The sequence below is a fragment of the Colias eurytheme genome, chromosome 17, assembly GCF_061535395.1.
Source record: "Colias eurytheme isolate Ceu_HAF_F1 chromosome 17, ilColEury1 Martin Lab GWU primary, whole genome shotgun sequence".
NCBI lineage: Eukaryota > Metazoa > Arthropoda > Insecta > Lepidoptera > Pieridae > Colias > Colias eurytheme.
Window position 1 is genome coordinate 580,076 of NC_142996.1, and position 19,366 is coordinate 599,441.

Below are 19,366 nucleotides of genomic sequence, written 5' to 3' on the forward strand. Positions count from 1 at the left end.
AAGTGTTAAAAATTTCGATTTAAATATATACAAATATATATTATATAATTACATTATAACATTATTTTTACTATATACCTAAATGATAAGTTAATTACTAATATTTCATTGAATACTGCATAGCCGTCACAACAGCAGGTATAAATTAATATCGACCAAACAATCTCACACAATATGGACTACTATTGAAAACAATAACTGCTATTGTATGTGACTATTATTATAATTATTATAATTAAAGGTCAGTTTTTTTTAGACATGCCAATTGTAATGACAAAAGATGAATGGTCTCGCATAGCTCGATGGACGGACACAAATCGCGAGGATCCGGAAGTTACCCGTCGCAGGGAATATGTTCGTTATCTCGACCAGGCTAGTAGAGAGATGACAAAAAATTGGCCCAATTCTTTGGAGGTGAATGATTTTTTTTCATAATATTTAATTTATATTTAAATTATAAGAAGGCGAAGTTCGTGGTTCAAGCAAACATACTGCATAAAATAGTACCTATTTATGCGAACATATAAGTAAGTTGTCCTGTATAATTAATAAAAATTAAAACAAGTTACAAGTAACAAAATTATACCAACTTCTATCGTTTGAACGCACGTAAAAGCAGTTGCTACGATGTTTATCCCTGTGAATACTGTATATTTAGGCCTCTATCTCAAAAACTACTGATTCGATTATGATGAAACTTTCATTGATACCCAAGTTGGGACATAGGTACCGAATATAACAACAATGAATTATTTTAATTCCGACTTGTAGTTTTTAGCTTATGCGTAGACAAACATGCATACAAACAAACAAATAGACTTCGTCTTGCACACGCGCATGATTGAGTTCTATCTTTTTCTTGCATTTTCGATCCTTAAACCTTATTCAAATTTTATTATATACCCAGAACGTAAACAAGCGCAATGAAGAGTTACGCCGCGAACGCATAGAGGCGGCAGAGGCAGCTAACAGCAAGTTCTACCAACAGTACCTGAAAAGAAAGCGAGAGGAACAGCGGGAGCTCATGTACAGCGCGCGGGAAACCGTGTTCAAGAATAAGGATGCGCCGAAACTTTTGTTATCGTAAGTTTTGGGATTGAATATAATAATGAGGTATTTGATAATTATAATTGCGTTCATGGTCTCTAAATATAGTTAATTTAAAAAGGAAAATGAAAATTATTATTGGTTTTCTATCTGTTTGGATTTCACACCCAGATAAATTTAATAAATTATATTTTATAAATGACACGTGTGGGTCAGTCAGAGACACGTGTGGTAAGTGACACGTGTAGGGCATTTAGACAGGCAAGTTTAAAAAAACTATTTATTTTTTATAAGCTTAACTTCGTATCCTGTCTCCGTGTTATAACGCAAGGCAAGTCGCGAGCATGCTAATAATTTGCATTATTTTAGTGCTGTCCTAGAAACGGTTATTCAGAAAGAGCGAGAGGAACAATTAAAATTCAATAAAGAACTAAAGAGAATGAGGGATGAGCAAAAGAGGAAGGATGATGATGACATCATCAGGAAAGCGAAAGAGTGGCACGAGCTGATGGAACTGCGTAAGAAGAGGCGGTTCGAAGCTAACAAACAACACCAGAAGGAGATTATTGAGCAGTGAGTAAAATTATGTGTATTTAGATTAAATTTTTATTATGAAAGTGTACGAGTTTAGATTAATGTCTTATTATTTAAACTAATTAATACTCTTTTGAAACTCTGCTGTATAGTTTTTATTAATTTTTCTTATCGGATGCGACATAATATAAAAAGTGTCAAATCCGTTTATTTTTTACTTTTGCAGTGGGATCATTTTAGAAATTCAATAACAGTAACTATAATTAACAAAATTTTTAAGTGTTTTCTTACTATGTATTATAATGATAGAGCTCATGAGGTGGCAGAGCGTAACCGTATCGAGTATGAGACAGAGTTGGAGCTGCAAAAGATCGACAATTTAAAGGCAGATGAGCAGATAGATGAATTGAAGAAGTTTGAGGAGGAGTTTGTGAGTTATTTCTGTTCACCTTAGATTTGCTTTGTGAACATTTTTTTTTTTTGATTGTGAGATGTAGACCGTATTATTATGTTATATCGGGTCTTAATTACCTAACTACTTAATTTATTTTAACAAATTGTAGGATAAGTACTTCTAGAATTTTTAAATATTTTAGTAAAATACTTATTTCATCTTTTTTTAATTTTGTTGTATTTAGCAATCGATTTTGTGATAGCTTTTGTGATCCTTAAATGAAGAAAATAAATTTCCATGATATCTTGGTGTATTCGTCCATAAAAGTAAGTTGCAGCCTATCCTTAAGTACTACGTTTCCAATCATTGTGTAAAAATATTTTTACCAGAAAGCAGCTGAAAAAGCGCGCATCTGGTCGGACATGGAGCGCTCCCGCGGCGAGGCGGCGCAGCGGCGGCGCGAGGCGGCCGCGCGGGACAGCATGGACGACCGCCTCATTGCCGTGCTGCAGGCCTCGCGCGCGAGGGTCGAGAGGAGACGCAAGCAGACTGAGAGCGATGTTAGTTGGCTATTGTGTGATAGAGATATGTGGATGAATGGATGGTAACTGGAAGAGTGTGTTTGATAAAAATAAAAGATTTTTTTCTCGACCATACAATCAACACTAATTGCAAACAATAATAATTAATGATGACCCTGTAGATACTAGATGATAATCTATATTACGGTAACAGTGCACTTGTATTGGTAAGCTGTTATACTTAGTTGAAAAAAAATTCGAGTGTGGGTTAGTTTGTGTAGTGTGAGTGTATAGATTTGCATTATGCATAATTTTCACGTTTAACTTTTTTAACTCTCGTGGTTAAGCCAGTAGACTGACTGACTGGAATTTTATAGCATTTGTCACGAAACAATTAATCAAATTTTAAGTCTAATTATAATATTTTAGGTGAAAGAAGAAAAGTTGCGTGTGCTTGAAAAAATAAGTCAGAAGCTCGAAAGCGGAGACGCGGCGCGAGAGGCAAAAGAACACGAGAATTTACAGAAAGCTATCAAAGAGAAGGAAGCCGCGTAAGTTGAAAGATTGTGCATTTTTTTTATATTAATATAATAATTAAACATATAATGTACTATTCAGTTTGTGATAAAGGTTATAAGATTCGCCATATAACGGTAAATACAAATAGTGAATAATGATCGAAAGAAGATTTATTCTTTAAACAAGCAAGCTTCATTTAATAAAAACTAAAATCGCCAGTGCCGAAGCACGTCGTCAAGCGGACGCACACAAACGCGAGAAGTTCAAACAGGAGCGCATCGAGGTCCGCAACCAGTTCCTGCGCGACGAGCAGCAGCGCCTGCACGAGTTCAACACCATGCGCCAGTGGGAGATCATGAACAGGTATTGTATCAATTCAAATTAATGTAACTATAACGTACGTGTGTCAGTCAGTCACGTGTGGGTCAGTCGGTGACACGGGTGGGTCAGTGAAACGTGTGAGTCAGTGACACGTGTGTCAATGACACGAGTGACGATTGGGTCAGTGACACTAGAAAAAATAATTACTATGAAATTATACCAACATCTGTTGGCAGATTCAAAAATGCAGAGCTGTATCAAGATTTCCAAGAAAAATTGCGTCTGGAAAAGGAGAGAAAAACAAAAGAGTATCGCGAAGATATTCTGAAACTGTGGGTAAGAATATGTATATTTTGCTTGCTTTCAATTACATTTTCAATAAATGTTGTGACTGTAAATTAACGTATGTACCTAGTCGTGAAAATATATAGTTCATCAGATTTATATTATATTCTAAGGTGTCCATCTTTTCTAATAGTTTTGGTAACCTCATAGTTATAATAACACTATTTATTTACTATCAAAATGTTAAGTGTGTTCGCTCCCAAAATTGATAAAGCTTAAATTTTCTGTATAATTCAAAATACATGTAATATTTATCTAAAATCAGAAAGAGCGTGACGACCGCGAGGCCCGTGAGCGCGCAGAGACCCGTCACTTCTACGGCGAGCTGGCGGAGAGCAAGCTGCGCGCGGCCGACAACAAGCTGCTGACGCACGCCGCTCGCCTGTTGGAGGAGGCGCGCGCGCACCAGCGGCCCACGCATGCGCTGAATAAAGCTATCGATGTACGTAGAGTCTAATATTATATTTATTGCTTGAGTTATTGTTCTAATTTATATTTTGCAGAAATAAATTTTTAATTTTTTAGCTGTTTCCATTCTGCACTATCAGTGCTCTATAGTAATTGGTTCTGTACAATAATATTGAAATTGATAATATAATAGTTAAATTTGATAAAATAATGTGTTATAAAAACGAATCATGATTTGATATTTCTTTATTCCTGTATTGAAAGACGATAGAATCACAATCGCACTTCATTTCCTGGTAGTAATTTTCAAAGTCTATTGAATATCTTGTTACAAAACCTAATAGACAAGTAGGCATAGTTTCGCTTCAGACAATTTTTAAGCGTAATTTTTGTCCAACTGTATTGTATTTCATTTATAAGCCTTCTTTACAAGCGACTCTGTACCCCCCAGCGCTACTGCAAGCAGTACCGGCTCTACCCGATGCCGCCGCTCCCGGCGTCGCTCCAGGAGCACTACGGTTCGTACGCGCCGCGCGACCAGTCAGCGCCGGACCCGGGCTACGAGTACCCGCCGCCGCCGAGCGCGGGGGATGGGGGTGAGGATGGGAGGGATGAGCGGCCGGCCAGGCGGGACGGCTTGCAAGCTGCCAGTGTGAGTGTACAGATATGCTTGTATATGTTATTATATTTTTATACTATACTAGCGGTCCGCCCCGGCTTCGCCCGTGGTACATACCTCACAATAAAAAGTAGCCTATGTCCTTTCTCGGGTATCAAAATATCTCCATACCAAATTTCATGCAAATTGGTCCAGTAGTTTAGACGTGAATAGCTGGGTCCACACCGGCCGATCCACCGCGATCCGATCGCGCGCGGCAGGCGCGCGATCCAAAGATGCGGGCGGTGTGGACGTGCCGCGCGCGATCCATGCACGCGTTTTGCCGCGCGCGATCCCAACCTCGTGCGATCCGTTAGCGGGCGGTTTTTGTACCCGCTTCAAAGGTGCCTCAGTTGCGTGATGCGCGCGGTGTGGACGGTTGTGTTGGATCGCGCGATCCACCTCACCATGGACATCTCAGAAAGTCGAATATCTCAAATTGAATAGCATTCATTCTTGCAAAATTGTGTTCCACTTCATCTGAAACTAACTCTGCGTACAGCTGAGTCCCAGATTCCAATCGATTTTTGTAAAGTTGTTTCACCCAAAACCGTCGATTTCTTTTTTTTTGATTTTTTGCGCAAACATTTCAGTATAATAAAATAAAAGTTACTGCTGCAACGGCAAGACGCCGCCGTTGTACGTGTGACTCCATATCGTACAAGAGTTAGACTGGCTGAATCACGGATCGCCTTAGGATCACTTGGAGCGCATATTTTGGATCGCAAGTTTTTAAAGTGGATCGGCCTAACATGATCCACGATCCATGCTCCGCGATCCTGGATCGCGGATCGCGGGATCACTGGATCGGCCGGTGTGGACCCAGCTATTGAGTAACAGACAGACAGACAGAGTTACTTTCGCATTTATAATATTAGTATGGACTAGATTTCCGCCCGCGGTATCGCCCGCGTTTTCAAAGGAAAACCCGCATAGTTCCCGTTCCCGTGGGATTTCCGGGATAAAACCTATCCTATGTGTTAATCCAAGTTACCCTCTATATGTGTGCTAAATTTCATTGTAATCGGTTCAGTAGTTATTACGTGAAAGAGTAACAAACATCCATACATCCATACATCCATACATCCATACATCCATAAATCCTTACAAACTTTCGCTTTTATAATAGTATTAAGATTAAGATGAAAGTGAACGTTTTATCAAAATCAGTTCATCCATTTATTTGATATAGGGGTAAAAGTAGGAATAAATAAATGAATTTTATCTGAGGAAAATTCGTATAAGTCAGGAAAATTTTTCTAAGTCCGGAAAATTTCCATACGCTAGGAAAATTTCTATACGTCAGGAAAATTTATATAAGCCAGGAAAATTTCTATACGTCAGGAAAATTTTCTATAAGGTGGAAAAGGATAGGTTAGGTTAGGTTAGGTTAGGTTAGGAAAATTTTTCGAAGTCCGGAAAATTTCCATACGCCAGGAATATTTCTATACGTCAGGAAAATTTATATAAGCCAGGAAAATTTCTATACGTCAGGAAAAATTTCTATAAGGTGGAAAAGGATAGGTAAGGTTAGGTTAGGTTAGGTTAGGTTAGGAAAATTTTTCTAAGTCCGGAAAATTTCCATACGCCAGGAAAATTTCTATACGTCAGGAAAATTTATATAAGCCAGGAAAATTTCTATACGTCAGGAAAAATTTATATAAGGTGGAAAAGGATAGGTTAGGTTAGGTTAGGTTAGGAAAATTTTTCTAAGTCTGGAAAATTTCCATACGCCAGGAAAATTTCTATACGTCCGGAAAATTTATATAAGCCAGGAAAATTTCTATACGTCAGGAAAAATTTATATAAGGTGGAAAAGGATAGGTTAGGTTAGGTTAGGTTAGGAAAATTTTTCTAAGTCTGGAAAATTTCCATTCGCCAGGAAAATTTCTATACGTCCGGAAAATTTATATAAGCCAGGAAAATTTCTATACGTCAGGAAAAATTTCTATAAGGTGGAAAAGGATAGGTTAGGTTAGGTTAGGTTAGGTTAGGTTAGGTTAGGTTAGGTTAGGTTAGGATAGGTTAGGTTAGGTTAGGTTAGGTTAGGTTAGGTTAGGTTAGGAAAATTTTTGTAAGTCCGGAAAATTCCCATACGCCAGGAAAATTTCTATTCGTCCGAAAAATTTATATAAGCCAGGAAAATTTCTATACGTCAGGAAAAATTTCAATAAGGTGGAAAAGGATAGGTTAGGTTAGGTTAGGTTAGGTTAGGTTAGGTTAGGTTAGGTTAGGTTAGGTTAGGTTAGGTTAGGAAAATTTTTCTAAGGCCGGAAAATTTCCATACGCCAGGAAAATTTCTATACGTCAGGAAAATTTATATAAGCCAGGAAAATTTCTATACGTCAGGAAATATTTCTATAAGGTGGCAAAGGATAGGTTAGGTTAGGTTAGGTTAGGTTAGGTTAGGATAGGTTAGGTTAGGTTAGGTTAGGAAAATTTTTGTCAGTCCGGAAAATTCCCATACGCCAGGAAAATTTCTATACGTCCGGAAAATTTATATAAGCCAGGAAAATTTCTATACGTCAGGAAAAATTTCTATAAGGTGGCAAAGGATAGGTTAGGTTAGGTTAGGTTAGGTTAGGTTAGGAAAATTTTTCTAAGTCCGGAAAATTTACTATTTTTCGATAATATATTACCCATGTTTTAAACCTTACCTTAGTAAATTTTATGGACTTAGAAAAATTTTCCTAACCTAACCTAACCTAACCTATCCTTTGCCACCTTATAGAAATATTTCCTGACGTATAGAAATTTTCCTGGCTTATATAAATTTTCCTGACGTATAGAAATTTTCCTGGCGTATGGAAATTTTCCGGACTTAGAAAAATTTTCCTAACCTAACCTAACCTAACCTAACCTAACCTATCCTTTTCCACCTTATATAAATTTTTCCTGACGTATAGAAATTTTCCTGGCTTATATAAATTTTCCGGACGTAGAGAAATTTTCCTGGCGTATGGAAATTTTCCGGACTTCGAAAAATTTTCCTAACCTAACCTATCCTTTTCCACCTTATAGAAATTTTTCCTAACGTATAGAAATTTTCTTGGCTTATATAAATTTTCCTGACGTATAGAAATTTTCCTGGCGTATAAAAATTTTCCGGACTTAGAAAAATTTTCCTAACCTTACCTAACCTAACCTAACCTATCCTTTTCCACCTTATAGAAATTTTTCCTGACGTATAGAAATTTTCCTGGCTTATATAAATTTTCCGGACGTATAGAAATTTTCCTGGCGTATGGGAATTTTCCGGACTCACAAAAATTTTCCTCACCTAACCTAACCTAACCTATCCTAACCTAACCTAACCTAACCTAACCTAACCTAACCTATCCTTTGCCACCTTATAGAAATATTTCCTGACGTATAGAAATTTTCCTGGCTTATATAAATTTTCCTGACGTATAGAAATTTTCCTGGCGTATGGAAATTTTCCGGACTTAGAAAAATTTTCCTTACCTAACCTAACCTAACCTATCCTTTTCCACCTTATAGAAATTTTTCCTGACGTCTAGAAATTTTCCTGGCGTATGGAAATTTTCCGGACTTCGAAAAATTTTCCTAACCTAACCTAACCTTACCTAACCTATCCTTTTCCACCTTATAGAAATTTTTCCTGACGTATAGAAATTTTCCTGGCTTTTATAAATTTTCCTGACGTATAGAAATTTTCCTGGCGTATAAAAATTTTCCAGACAGAAAAATTTTCCTAACCTAACTTAACCTAACCTAACCTATCCTTTTCCACCTTATAGAAATTTTTCCTGACGTATAGAAATTTTCCTGGCTTATATAAATTTTCCGGACGTATAGAAATTTTCCTGGCGTATGGGAATTTTCCGGACTTACAAAAATTTTCCTAACCTAACCTAACCTAACCTTACCTATCCTTTGCCACCTTATAGAAATATTTCCTGACGTATAAGTAGAATATTTCCTGGCTTATATAAATTTTCCTGACGTATAGAAATTTTCCTGGCGTATGGAAATTTTCCGGACTTAGAAAAGTTTTCCTAACCTAACCTAACCTAACCTAACCTATCCTTTTCCACCTTATAGAAATTTTTCCTGACGTATAGAAATTTTCCTGGCTTATATAAATTATCCGGACGTATAGAAATTTTCCTGGCGTATGGAAATTTTCCGGACTTCGAAAAATTTTCCTAACCTAACCTAACCTAACCTAACCTAACCTATCCTTTTCCACCTTATAGACATTTTTCCTGACGTATAGAAATTTTCCTGGCTTATATAAATTTTCCTGACGTATAGAAATTTTCCTGACGTATAGAAATTTTCCTGGCGTATGAAAATTTTCCGGACTTCGAAAAATTTTCCTGACTTATACGAATTTTCCTTATCTGTTTAAATTTTCCCGACTTAAAGAAATTTTCCTGGCGTATGGAAATTTTTCCGGACTTAGAAAAATTTTCCTGACTTATACGAATTTTCCTCATCTGTATAAATTTTCCCGACGTATAGAATTTTTCCTGGCGTATGGAAATTTTCCGCAGATAAAATTCATTTTTTTATTCCTACTTTTACCCCTATATCAAATAAATGGATGAACTGATTTTGATAAAACGTTCACTTTCATCTTAATCTTAATACTATTATAAAAGCGAAAGTTTGTAAGGATTTATGGATGTATGGATGTATGGATGTTTGTTACTCTTTCACGTAAAAACTACTGAACCGATTACAATGAAATTTAGCACACATATAGATGGTAACTTGGATTAACACATAGGATAGGTTTTATCCCGGAAATCCCACGGGAACGGGAACTATGCGGGTTTTCCTTTGAAAACGCGGGCGAAGCCGCGGGCGGAAATCTAGTTTAATATATGTATATGACTTAGATTCGACAACTTTAATTTTTTTCATTCCCACTTTTACCCCTATAGGTAGGTATAATAAATGGATGAACCGATTTTGATACACTTTATCTAAGAACCAGCGTCGGAAAATATGCTGCCTAACAAAAAACCGCATCTAATTCGGATTACCTGTTAGCGAGCTACGGTGGAACAAACAGATACACACACACAGACACACATAGCGGTCAAACACTTATCACTCATCTTTTTGCGTCGGGGCTTAAAAATATATGTAATACGACATAATTTAAAGGACATTTTATGTATAAAATTTACCTAAAAATAAGCATAATTTTAATTTGCCCCTCCCCCCCTACTACCTCAGCTTACCCCCTCACCCCCACCCCCACCACCAGAAATAACTGTAGCGTATAACAGATAACTTACGTTTTATCGTACACTGTATAATAGTGTACCATAGAATGCCTTAGCAAATGTTCGCCGTGAATACTTAAATGGTCATAACTTTTTTATTTATAAACCGATTGACATGAAATAAACACTAAATGTTAAATGAAGATTACCAAAATATATTAGTGAAAACCGCATTTAAATCGGATAAGCCGTTTCTGAGATTAGCGTGTTCAAACATACAGACAAACAGACAAACAGACAAAAAAAATTTTAACGACAGTTTTGGGTTTGGGATCGATTTAGTAATAACCCCTGCTAAATTTTTTTTACATATTTTCATTGTACAGACACCACTTTTCTAGAATTTTATTATATTATTATGTATGTATGTATGTATTGATTTACCACAGTTACGATGTATTCAATTCATTTATTCTTTTGTTCGTATGTTGACGTTGTACGTATTTTTTGTATGATATTGCGCAATTGAAATTTGTTCAGGATTTAAAATAAATAAACCATATGCATACTCCATCATTTATAAAATACTAACCTAACGTCTATAAAAACTACGTCTATAACTTGGAACCCTAGATTTGGATATTGTCATCCGAATTTGTTATATTATTTACTTTTCACGAGCTTTTCACTAATAAAATGTATTGATTTGTTATCCACCATTAGCGAAGTTATAAAATGGTCACATACACATAAAATCAATTGTAATAAGAAAATACATTTAAAATCCGTGTCCAATATTTTGTACAAAATAACCGATATGAAAAAGCATTTTTAAATAACAGGCTGTACCAGGTTCATCTAAAGTAAACACAAAAGTAGAAGCACCGGTGGATGATTACAAGAGAGCGGCTCCAGCTAACGGCTTGCAAAGAAAGAAGGTATAATTTTTCCATTAAAGATTTTTATTGCAAGCTTTTTTAGAGCTAGGAATCGAACCTAGATTTCAAAAAAAAACAATACTGAGCTTTTCTTATTGGAAGTTGTAATAGAATAATAAAGAGATATAGGTATGATATTAATCTTGATTTTAATCGTATTTCTTTCGTAATAATGTAATATTTTTGTCCTCAGAGCTCCCTACCGCAAATAGTCCCGTGCAAGACGGAAGGTTGTCGCTGCGAGTTGAAGAAATAAAACAAAGCGTTTACAAAATATCATTTTATTTATTTCATTTTAGAAGTTCAACAAGAAGTTAGCGTTATGGCACGATGAAACTGTGACTAGACAGATGTCAAATTTTGAAATAAATTGTTTGAAGTTGTCGTTGGGCTGTGTTTCTTTAAATTAACCTTACATCTAATGTTTCTTTGGTCACGTTGAGTGTAGATTGTAGAAACGGTGGAAGATAAACCATGATTTTCAGGGGCTTTACATCAACTAATTAAAACTGTATACAATTTAAACACGTTACAGTACTATGTCATTTTGATCAACAAAATTAAAAAATGAGACAACAATATCGTAACATCTCCGCGTCAGGACCCCCCAAACTGTTATATAATTCTGTAATACTTTTCGCTTTGGCTTACTCTACTATTGTCTATTGTTAGGAAAGTTATGGCAAAGTCAAAATTCAACTATCTTAACACTAAATAATTTACATCTAATACTAAATTACGGAAAAATAGACAGAAAGTTATATTAATTATTCGAATTGTACTCACTACTCTGTATGAATGAATAAAAATATAATTTTCTAGTCTCGATATCGCGGAACGTTCGAGAATGCATCGGTCGGAATCGGTCGGACTTAGCTAACTTAACCTAACTTGTACTTTCGTGCGTCCGTCTCTAAACTATACGAGCGACTAACCGCCAATCGCTTGAATTTAATAACATTCAAAAACAAATAATAATAATGAGAAACGCAAAATTTTTACTTTGAAAAATTCCTTGAAATTCATAATTAAATTATTCAAATATCTTAACAGTATTCCTGTGTAATTCATGTTTTTTTTAACTTATATACAAATATTCAAGCCATTAGCGGTCTACTCACTCCTCAAACATCAAAACAATTATGGCAAGGTTTGTGCTTAGACAATCATAATAATTCTAGTTGAAATTAAAAATAAACAGCATCTAGATATTGTACATGTTGTCCAATTAACCAATTTAAATGTCAAAAGAATTAAATAAATTGTCAAAAACAAATATCAAAGGTAATTAGTACGGAAGCTGGCCTTCACTACACACGTACCTACTATCTATACATACTAATATTTTGCTCGAACAATTTTCATACAACGATACATCTACTCTAACCATCTTAGAAAAATCCAACAATCTCTCGTACTACATTCACGAAGCGGCCAGCTCTTAGACTATAAGGCAACGAACGTCTTACACACATAGGCGGAGAGATAACCGACTTAAAATAAAATAAATTAAGTAACACAATAATAACTAATACATTTTGGCACTAATCTAATACTTATGCTAATTTGTGAGGAAATGCGTTGGACATTATCAGATCGAATGAACCGAGATTAAAAATAGTACCCATTGTAATTTACATTAGCACCGTAAGTGCGTCTTAATATACGACAATTTAGCACGTAACGAATACAAATAAACTAAATTATACATTAAATAAATAAAAATCTTTGCAATCAATCGATGGGTGTGATGTTTCACTGTTCTATAAATATACAATTATTTTAAATTCATAAGTGTAGTGGCACTGAAGAGCACTGTTTGAAAAAATGTGTCAATGGTTCTTAGTGCATAGTTCCACTACTTTAGTGTGGAACATTCCACTGAGCATCAAGTGGAATATGTTCCACATCTCGTGCGTTTGAGACGATACAAAATTGCACCTATTGTGAAAACTACAATACGAGTTTAGTGTATAAAATTCCACAAATATAAAGAACCTGATTTCATAAAAATTGCAATATCTAATAATTCATAACAGTACAAGTTCCACGGAGGTAATAAGGCTCACTGGTGAGAGTTCTACACTCAGCTATGCACCGAGTGGGGAAAGTTCCACAAAGTTCCACGGGATTCCACAGTGTTCCACGGGGTTCCACAGTGTTCCACGGGATTCCACAGGGTTCCAGGGTCACTAGTGAGCGGTTGGTCAGGGGTTGTCCTTATCGTCGAGTGTCCGCCCGAGGCAGCGGCTGACCGCTTCCAACTTGTGTAAGTATGCTGACGCTACCTCGCCGCGCGGGGAACTGAAATGTGTTGTTATAGATTTTAAGATACACTCATATTCACACAAAATTAACTATTACTACTATTATAAAGGCGAAAGTTTGTAAGTATGGATGTATGGATGTTTGTTACTCTTTCACGCAAATACTACTGAACCGATTACAATGAAATTTAGCACACATATGGAAGGTAACTTGGATTAACACATAGGGTAGGTTTTATCCCGGAAATCCCACGGGAACGGGAACTATGCGGGTTTTCCTTTGAGAACGCGGGCGAAGCCGCGGGCGGAAATCTAGTAATATTATGATGTAAGTATGTTATTTAAATATGGATGGATATAAAAATGAAATGGAATATTAGAATTATTAATTGATATTTGAATTTGAATTACTATAATAATTTAGTTCTATTTCTGTTTGAGAGGACTTGATATAAAACATTACCTTAGAATAAATCTTTGTTCGCGCGGTGAACTGTTGTAGGGTGAGCGGTGGCCGTCGTCCACTGAGAAGTTTAAAAAAAGTTTTATATTTGTATTTAATTAGATAATCAGGTGGCATAAATCTATTTGTTACATTCAATATAATTTTAAAAAATCTTGTATAAATAATTAGGTTTGATTTGTTACATTCGGAAATTTCCATGAATATAACTAAACAACTCACCATACTCCGGCATCGTAACTCCAATATCCTGCTTCAACAGTCTCCTCGCCAAGGTACTGCTCAGCTTGGTCTGCGTGCGCGGTACGGGCGTGCTGACTTGCTCCCTCATAGGCGTGGCTATCGTCACTCCACGCGTGAGGGGCGTGAGGAACTGCTCCCTCTGATTGGTCGGCGTGTTGAATGCATCGCGCTGATTGGTCGGCGTGCTGAATGGGTCGCGATTGGCTGGTGTGGTTGGCAGTAAACATGCGGTGGCCAATGTGCGCACTTGCTGTCTGCGCCGCACTAGGTAGCCCATGCGTATTACTGTGCGGACTACGTTTACGATGCATCTGGATAATAGAAAAGCACATGAGTAATGATAAAAAAAAACAATAAACGAATTGTTTATTTACCAAGTTATGTAATTGTGAATTGGGAGGGGGAAATAAATAAAGATTTAATTTAAATACGTACTTTCTAAATAATAGATGATTTATGTGATATGTAAAATATAAAATATTGGGCATTATAATATATTTTGTGTGAGTTGTAAAATGTGAGTTATGATAATATGTGTGTGGTACATGTTATGTACTGTATCAAATATGCTGCTTGATGAGTGGAGTGCATGCCCTTTGAGCTGTATTCTATAAGGTATGTGTTCTGAATTCTCAACGAAGAACGATTACGATATGGTAGATGTTCTGTGTGTGTGTGTGTGTGTGTGTGTGTACTCACCGGAACCGCTGTTTGCCCGCTAGCGGCTGTGTGGGCGGGGCTGGCAGCAGACAGCGCTCGGCCTCGTGGTAGCCGGCGAGCACGCGCTGCAGGTAGCGCTTCTGCCACACCAGCGCCTTGCGCAAGCTCGCCAGCCGCAGGCACCGCCCTTGCAGGTAGCGGATCTGATCATGGAAACCAATCGTCACTCAAATGTCTAGTAACGTTGCAAATAATGGACGTCGTTACAAAAAAAGGTTTAATTTATAGTAAGTTGGATTGGGTTATCGGTGCATTCAAGTGAGAAACGAATAAAAATAATAAACGTAACGCTGAGGTTTAACAATATCATAAAAAAATAGAAAATATCATGTTTTTAGGCTTAATAAAAGCGTTGAAATAATTCAACAACAAGAACAATATTCTTATATATAAAAATGAATCGCAAAATGTGTTGGTAAGCGCATAACTCGAGAACGGCTGAAACGATTTCGATAGTTCTTTTTTTATTATATTCCTTTAAGTACGAGGATGGTTCTTATGTAGAGAAAACGTAAACATGTACCACGGGCGAAGTCGGGGCGGACCGCTAGTTTTATATAAAATTCTAAATACCGGATATATTCAGATTTTTATAAAAAGTTTTTATTTAAAACATTGTATCATCCACTTCTATTTTAAAATAGTTCGAAAAAAGAAGACTCGATTGTCACAGTCACTTCACCGTCACATGTAATGACAGTTTTATAAGATTATGTACGCGTATTGATGTTTCTATGCTAATTTTTTTACGAAAATTCCGCAGTTTTATAATGAAAGTATACATTTAAAATTATCCGTGGAAAATATGGAGCCGTCTAAAACGGAATCGCCAAGAATACCGGACATGATGTAAGATATTATTTATTCAGGTGTGATTATAGCTACAAACGTAATTAAATTTTAAAATATTAATTGCACGAGCAAAATTACTCCCGAATGGTATCATGGGACAACCCATTTCCAAAAATTAAAAATAGTTTCATAACAGACACACCAACAATGAATTGCTTTCAAGTTATTTCCATTTGGAACCTTTAATCACTTTATGTTGCTAAATATTAAAGTTAAGCTTGAAACAATAAATTTTAGTTAGTTTAATTAAATTTGAACTATAGGCAGTTGAAATTGCACAGAATGTGCGGCGACCACCCATCGGTGACCAAGACGGAGCTCAACATCAAGGAGGAACCTAAAGAAGAGAAAGAGAAAGATAAGAAGATGTCTGCTTCTTTCGGGAAGATATCTCCATCGGTATGTAATAAATAATAATATTTGGCATATATATCATATATTTTTGAGATATGTATTTGAGGATGCAAATGCATAATAATATAAAGAAAAGTATTTGTGACATCCATTGGTATTGAAAGAGATTTCCGTTTGATGTTAAAACTTCTCCTATTTTCAACCGTAAACAGTTTCTATAAGTGCAGTCTAATATTTATTTTTAGTCTTTTTAATTATATTTTCTGTCATTTTGTTTATATTTGTTTTGTTTTTGTTCACTATAGTGTGTCTAATGTGTTCAAAATCTCAAATATGTAAATTATGTCTATTTTCAGACATCCCGCACGGACAGGCCGCAGTTCGTGCCGGACGCGCGCGTGCGCTCGTCGGACCACACTCTACGTCGTCGCGCACTATCAATGGATACACCGCTACAATCGCAACGTAATGAGCCAGAAACTATCAACGCTAATCGGGCGCTATTGCAAGGTATATTTAATGACATATGTTGCGTTTTGAATCATTTCAATTCTTGGGGAACATGAAATTATAATTCCGCAGCAATTAAATGTTGCAAACTCCTAATAAAGTGAGCTTTTACTTTTAATTATTTTGTTAGGTGTGTATGTACGTGATCATTTTTTTCGGGATTTTTTCAAAAATATTTGTACCGCACTACAAATACAACAAATTACTGTATTTTTTTAACATTGTGAAAAGTTCTCCCGTAACTTTGATTCGGTGAAATCGCTGTTTTAGCGATAAGACCGCCTGTTGTGCTCTTTAATTGACAGATTGTCTATTATTATTTGTAGTATCTGTGGTGAACAATAGATAATTTTTGTTTGTTTTGTATTATTTCCATGTATGTACAGCGGCGATGGGCAGCCTGCGCTGGCCGCCGTACCTGGTGTGCGTGTGGGTGTGCGTGCTGCTGCTGTCGCACGCGCTGCACGGGCTCGTGGCGCTGCTCGAGCGCGCGCTGCCCAACGTAAGGTAATGCGGGCAACGCTTTAACTTGGGCTTTAAGCGGCTTTTAAGCAGTATGATACTTAGAACCCACTAAATCCCAACTTTAACACGTTAATAGTATTATGTAAAAGTTTGTATGACCTCTCTTCGATTCTTTGTTTTGATGTTGACTAACGAAGTCGTTAATCATTTACGGTCTACTAACTGATTTTTTCGAATTTAAATGATATGAAATATGAAAACATGTGTATTTTTATTTGATTAAATCTTGAAATTCACATATTTCCGTAAATATTTCCATAAATGCAATAGCTATATGCAATCAATCGAAACGACCTAACAGTGAGTTTTTCACAGAAAACTGTGCATATACCTGCGCACATGGACGGTGGAGAGCTGGCGCAGCGAGAGCGAGGCGAGCCGCGTGTGTCCACTAGGCTTGGCCTGTGCTACTGCGCTACTATATACCCTATACTGTGCGCTATATGCTTTGCACGCGGCTGCGCTCTGGGCGGTAGAGCCGTTGGCCAGTGAGTGCGCAGACGTAGGCGATAGGCTGAGTGCACACGATGTGCCGAAGATCACCGATTATATACAAGAGATGCATAAGACGAGTTCGAGTTTCAAGTGTTGATGTCATTTTTAGTGTTTTTTTTTTGTATTGATTTTTTTTTTGTACCTAATAAATATGGAATTGTTATGTTGTAGTTTTATTTATTGAAATGTTTTTTTTTATTAATTTCGACATTTTTAACGTTTTGTAATAACAAAATAAAACACGATGAAGATTATACAAAAAAATTAAACAAAAGCAATGTGAAAAAATCTAGTTTATTGTTGAAGCTTTACAAAAAATAATATAAAAAACTAACTACATATTATTTATTGAGATGTCATGAAAAAGATGAAAAAGATTTTATTGGCAGAAAACTTCCGTACACGAAGAAAAATATTACAATTGTCGAATATTCAAATTAATAAAGAGGTTTAAAAACTTATTAACTCATTTTAGAATTAAATTACGGTCGGTTTACATCAGACGACCGAATGCTCATTCTACGTCAAATTATTTTAGTGGAAACAGCCGGTAGAACATTATTTCGTTGTTCTTAGTGCGTTAGAAAATATTGAAATGAAGCTATCCAAGCGTGAAGCAGCTCTGTCAGTATGTACGTGACTCGGTCGAGGAAAACGACAGCACTAGTATTTTGCTGCGGCTGCTCGTTCTGTGGTCCCGCTTAATCTTAATATATATAAATCTCGTGTCACAATGTTTGTCCTCAATGGACTCCTACACCACTTGACCGATTATAATAAAATTCTCACACCATGAGCAGTTCGATCCAACTTGAGAGATAGGATAGTTTAAACATGTAGATACCACGGGCCAAGCCGGGGCGGACCGCTAGTAAATAAAAAAGACGTGTGGCACTCGGGGACTGCCGCGGTAAAGCTATTGCATGCTATGCCTTCAAGCCACACCTCCGAGCCCGTCGGAGTGGGGAGCGTGAGGTTTTTTCGTTACGGAATTACTCGATTCGGTCCCCGCGCTCAAGGCCCGCGATAGAAGCTATGCAATAGCTTAATAAAAACACAAATAATCTCACCGCCTGTTCCTTGTCGTCCACGTGCGCACGCGCGCGCGGGTAAGGGGACGCCACACCACTTGTGTCTAGCTCCGTCTGCAATTATACGTTTACAAATATTAAACTATACAATACTAGCTTACCGCCCGCGGCTTCGCCCGCTTTGTCTACCTAATAAATTATATACTAAAACCTTCCTCTTGAATCACTATATCTATTAAAAAAAACCGCATCAAAGAAGTGATTCATAAGCCGATATAACCATAACTTAGAGGTTTGCCGTTTGACTAAAAGTGAATTGTTTGAAGAGAAACTTGAATTGTATCAAAACGAAAATGTTTACGAAGAAGGATGTTAATCGCGTAAAGTTGCCGATCCGTAGTTTAGTATAGAAAAAGATTTCAATCTGAATACATGGCAATCTTTTTATGAGTAGGCATTCATTAGGTTAGTAACGAAAAAGTAATTTTATTCAACAAGATTCAGATATAGCCATTCGGACGTCTTTGTTCAAAAGAAATTTCAAAGTTGTTGCTCATTACTACTACTTATATAAACAACCAGCTTCTACCCACGACTTTGTACGTGCATCCCCGTTTTTCCCCGTTCCCGTAAGAATTTCAGGAAATCCTTTCTTAGCGGATGCCTACGTCCTAACATCTACCTGCATGCCAAATTTCAGCCCGATACGTCCAGTGGTTTGGGCTTTGCGTTGATAGATCACTATATCAGTCACCCTTGAGTTTTATATATATGTATAAATTTTAAGGAAATCACAACTCTTAGAAGTAAGCATCATAATAATATATGTATTTACTCACCGCTTGCGCCAATCTCCCCTCGAGCTGTCGAATGGTGTCGCTCTGTATACTGAGCAACTCACGCGCACGCACTAACTCCACACCCGCTTCGTGCTTTAATCTGACGAAAGTCAATTATTAAAATTATACTTTCATTATGCCTCTGTTGAAATCTTTATATTTTGAAGTGTTGTGTTAATTA

General features: G+C 36.6%; 3 protein-coding genes across 3 annotated transcripts in view; 2 read left to right on the forward strand and 1 right to left on the reverse strand.

Annotated features, from left to right (window-relative positions):
- The first annotated feature begins 8 nt into the window (after positions 1-8).
- On the forward strand, positions 9-11,486 carry LOC149900951 (uncharacterized). Its single transcript, XM_090111888.1, has 13 exons — positions 9-138; positions 257-414; positions 908-1,083; positions 1,417-1,620; positions 1,891-2,011; positions 2,365-2,535; positions 2,926-3,047; positions 3,235-3,378; positions 3,573-3,672; positions 3,947-4,123; positions 4,541-4,741; positions 10,791-10,886; positions 11,080-11,486. The coding sequence occupies exons 2-13, from the start codon at positions 259-261 to the stop codon at positions 11,140-11,142; spliced, it is 1,731 nt and encodes a 576-aa protein (XP_089968014.1). The 5' UTR covers positions 9-138; positions 257-258; the 3' UTR covers positions 11,143-11,486.
- Positions 11,487-13,051: 1,565 nt separating this feature from the next.
- LOC149900952 (uncharacterized) overlaps positions 13,052-19,366 on the reverse strand; it is a 78,326-nt gene continuing 72,011 nt past the window's right edge. Inside the window, exons 32-37 of the mRNA XM_090111887.1 lie at positions 19,186-19,285; positions 18,386-18,460; positions 14,559-14,722; positions 13,839-14,170; positions 13,617-13,677; positions 13,052-13,190 (exon numbers count right to left, since the gene is read on the reverse strand). Coding sequence (XP_089968013.1) covers positions 13,094-13,190; positions 13,617-13,677; positions 13,839-14,170; positions 14,559-14,722; positions 18,386-18,460; positions 19,186-19,285 — 829 coding nt within the window. The 3' untranslated portion in view covers positions 13,052-13,093. The remainder of the gene's footprint in view (positions 13,191-13,616; positions 13,678-13,838; positions 14,171-14,558; positions 14,723-18,385; positions 18,461-19,185; positions 19,286-19,366) is intronic.
- On the forward strand, positions 15,385-17,412 carry LOC149900953 (uncharacterized). The gene is made up of 5 exons (XM_090111608.1): positions 15,385-15,428; positions 15,695-15,830; positions 16,142-16,295; positions 16,682-16,802; positions 17,136-17,412. Exons 1-5 carry the CDS (start codon positions 15,385-15,387, stop codon positions 17,410-17,412), a joined length of 732 nt encoding a protein of 243 aa, XP_089967734.1.